General features: G+C 43.7%; 1 protein-coding gene across 1 annotated transcript; it reads left to right on the plus strand.

Moving 5' to 3' along the window:
• Positions 1–1,245: 1,245 nt before the first annotated feature.
• On the plus strand, positions 1,246–1,906 carry LOC100762800 (translationally-controlled tumor protein). The gene has a single exon (XM_027424296.2). The coding sequence runs from the start codon at positions 1,246–1,248 to the stop codon at positions 1,795–1,797; it is 552 nt and encodes a 183-aa protein (XP_027280097.1). The 3' UTR covers positions 1,798–1,906.
• Positions 1,907–2,368: the final 462 nt, after the last annotated feature.

Below are 2,368 nucleotides of genomic sequence, written 5' to 3' on the forward strand. Positions count from 1 at the left end.
TCTCTCTCTCTCTCTCTCTCTCTCTCTCTCTCTCTCTCCTTCTCCTCTCTCCTCTCTCTCCTCTCTCCTCTCCTCACGCTTGAGGCTAAGGATGTAAGCTCTCAGGCCCTCATGCTTGAGGCTAAGGATGTAAGCTCTCAGGCCCTGCTCCATCCCCATGCCTGCCTGCTGCCATAATCCCTGCCATGATGGACATGGACTCTAACCCTCTGAGATTGTAAGCCTCATGTCTTAGAGTTTCTACTGCTGTGAACAGACACCATGACACAGCAACTATTTTTTTTAAGGTTTTATTTATTTATTATGTATACAGTCTTCTGCCTGCACACCAGCAGAGGGTACCATATCTCATTCAAGGTGGTTGTGAGCCACCATGTGGTTGCTGGGAATTGAACTCAGGACTGCTGGAAGAACAGTCAGTGCTCTTAACTGCTGAGCCATCTCTCCAGCCCCTACACAGGAACTCTTATAAAGGAAAACATTTAATTGAGATGGCAGCTCACAGTTTATCATCATGGCAGGGAGCATGTTGGCATGCAGGCAGACTGGTGCTGGAGAAGGAGCTACATGTTGATATGGAGGCAACAGGAAGTAGGCTGGGAGTAGCTTGAGCATAGGAGACCTCAAAGTCCACCCCCACAGTGACACACTTCTTCCAACAAGGCTACACTTTCTAATAGTGCCACTCCCTTTGGGGGCCATTTTCTTTCAAATCACCACACCCAAATAAACTTTTTCTTCTCTAAGTTGCCTTGGTCATGGCATCTTTTCACAGCAATAATAAAAATAACTAATGCTCCAAGCCTTTCTCCAGCTGCATCGCTGGGTCTGCAACCCTCCAGTGTCAGTAAAGAGCACAACCCAAGTCCTGTGCTAGGTAAGTTGTCTGTGCAAGCAGACGACTAAACCCACCAGGCAAAAAAAAAAAAAACAAAAACCCAAAACAAAAAACAAATAGCAACAACAACAACAACAACAACAAAAAACAAACCCAAACCCAAAAAACAAAAAAGAAGGACAGAAAGTAAACAGCACAATGCAAAGCCCAAGCACCCATCCCAAATAATGAGCCTGAGACCCCAGATTCAGAGACATGTGAAGAAACTGAATAGTAAAAAATTTAAAAGCAAACAGAAATACAGCTAGCCTATTCACAGTTTGTGGGTTCATCTGCTAAAGATTTGAAAATAAGAATGTTTAAGGACCCCCCTCCCAGCACCTCTCCTGCTGCACCATGCTTGCTCCATGCTGTTAGGCCAGTGCTGCTGTCCCCAGCCCCCACCATCTACCGGAGCCTCATTCAGCCATGACGAGCTGCTCTCCGAACATGACAAGCTGTGCCTGGAGGTGAAGGGCAAGACGGTCAGTAGAACAGAAGGTAACATCAATGACTTCCTTATTGGTGGGAATGCTTCCATTGAAGGCCCAGAGGGCCAAGGAATTGAAAGCACAGCAGTCACTGGTGTTGATGTCACTCTCCACTTACAAGAAACCAGCTTCACCAAAGAGGCCTACAAAAAGCACATCAAAAATTATGTGAAAGGACTCAAAAGCAAACTTGAAGAACACAAACCTGAAAGAGTAAAGCCTTTTATGACTGTGACTGCAGAACAAATTAAGCACATCCTTGCTAATTTCAATAACTACAAGTTTTTTATTGGTGAGAACATGAACCAGTTTTTTATTGGTGAGAACATGAACCCAGATGGCATGGTTGCTCTCCTGGACTACCATGAAGATGGTGTGACCCCATTCATGATTTTCTTTAAGGATGGCCTAGAGATGGAAAAATGCTAGCAAATGGGATCTGTCACCTGTCACCATAGCTGGCTGCTGCTTACCATCCATACAACACCAGGGCTTAGGACAAATGGGACTGATGTCATCTTGAGCTTTTATTTTGACCATGTTTTTCTTCTTCTTCTTCTTCTTCTTCTTCTTCTTCTTCTTCTTCTTCTTCTTCTTTTTAAGAAAGAACATGTCATGTAGGTTGTCTGAAATTAAAAAAAAAGAATGTTTAAAGAGCTGGGTGGTGGTGGCGCATTCCTTTAATCCCGTACTGGGGAGGCAGAGGCAGGAGGATCTCTGTGAGTTGGAGACCAGCCTGGTTTGCAAGACCTAGTTCCAGGATAGCGTCCAAAGCCACAGAGAAACCCTGTCTCAAAAAAACAAAAAAGTTTCAAGAAATAAGCGAAGAAACCATTTGTCAAAAAAGAAACATGATTTTTTTGTTTTATTTGATTTTTGTTTTGTTTTGTGGAGCTGGGGATAGAATCCAGGTGTTTGTGCCAGGTAAAGAAATGCTGTATCACTGAGCTACATCCCCAAGGAAATTATGAAGTATACACATGAAAATGGCATGAACATA

This window comes from Cricetulus griseus, chromosome 7 (genome assembly GCF_003668045.3).
Source record: "Cricetulus griseus strain 17A/GY chromosome 7, alternate assembly CriGri-PICRH-1.0, whole genome shotgun sequence".
NCBI classification, from domain to species: domain Eukaryota; kingdom Metazoa; phylum Chordata; class Mammalia; order Rodentia; family Cricetidae; genus Cricetulus; species Cricetulus griseus.

What these genes read in the sequence shown, in the direction of transcription:
- LOC100762800 (XM_027424296.2), top strand. Translation starts at nt 1,246, where the DNA reads ATGCTGTTAGGCCAGTGCTGCTGTCCCCAGCCCCCACCATCTACCGGA.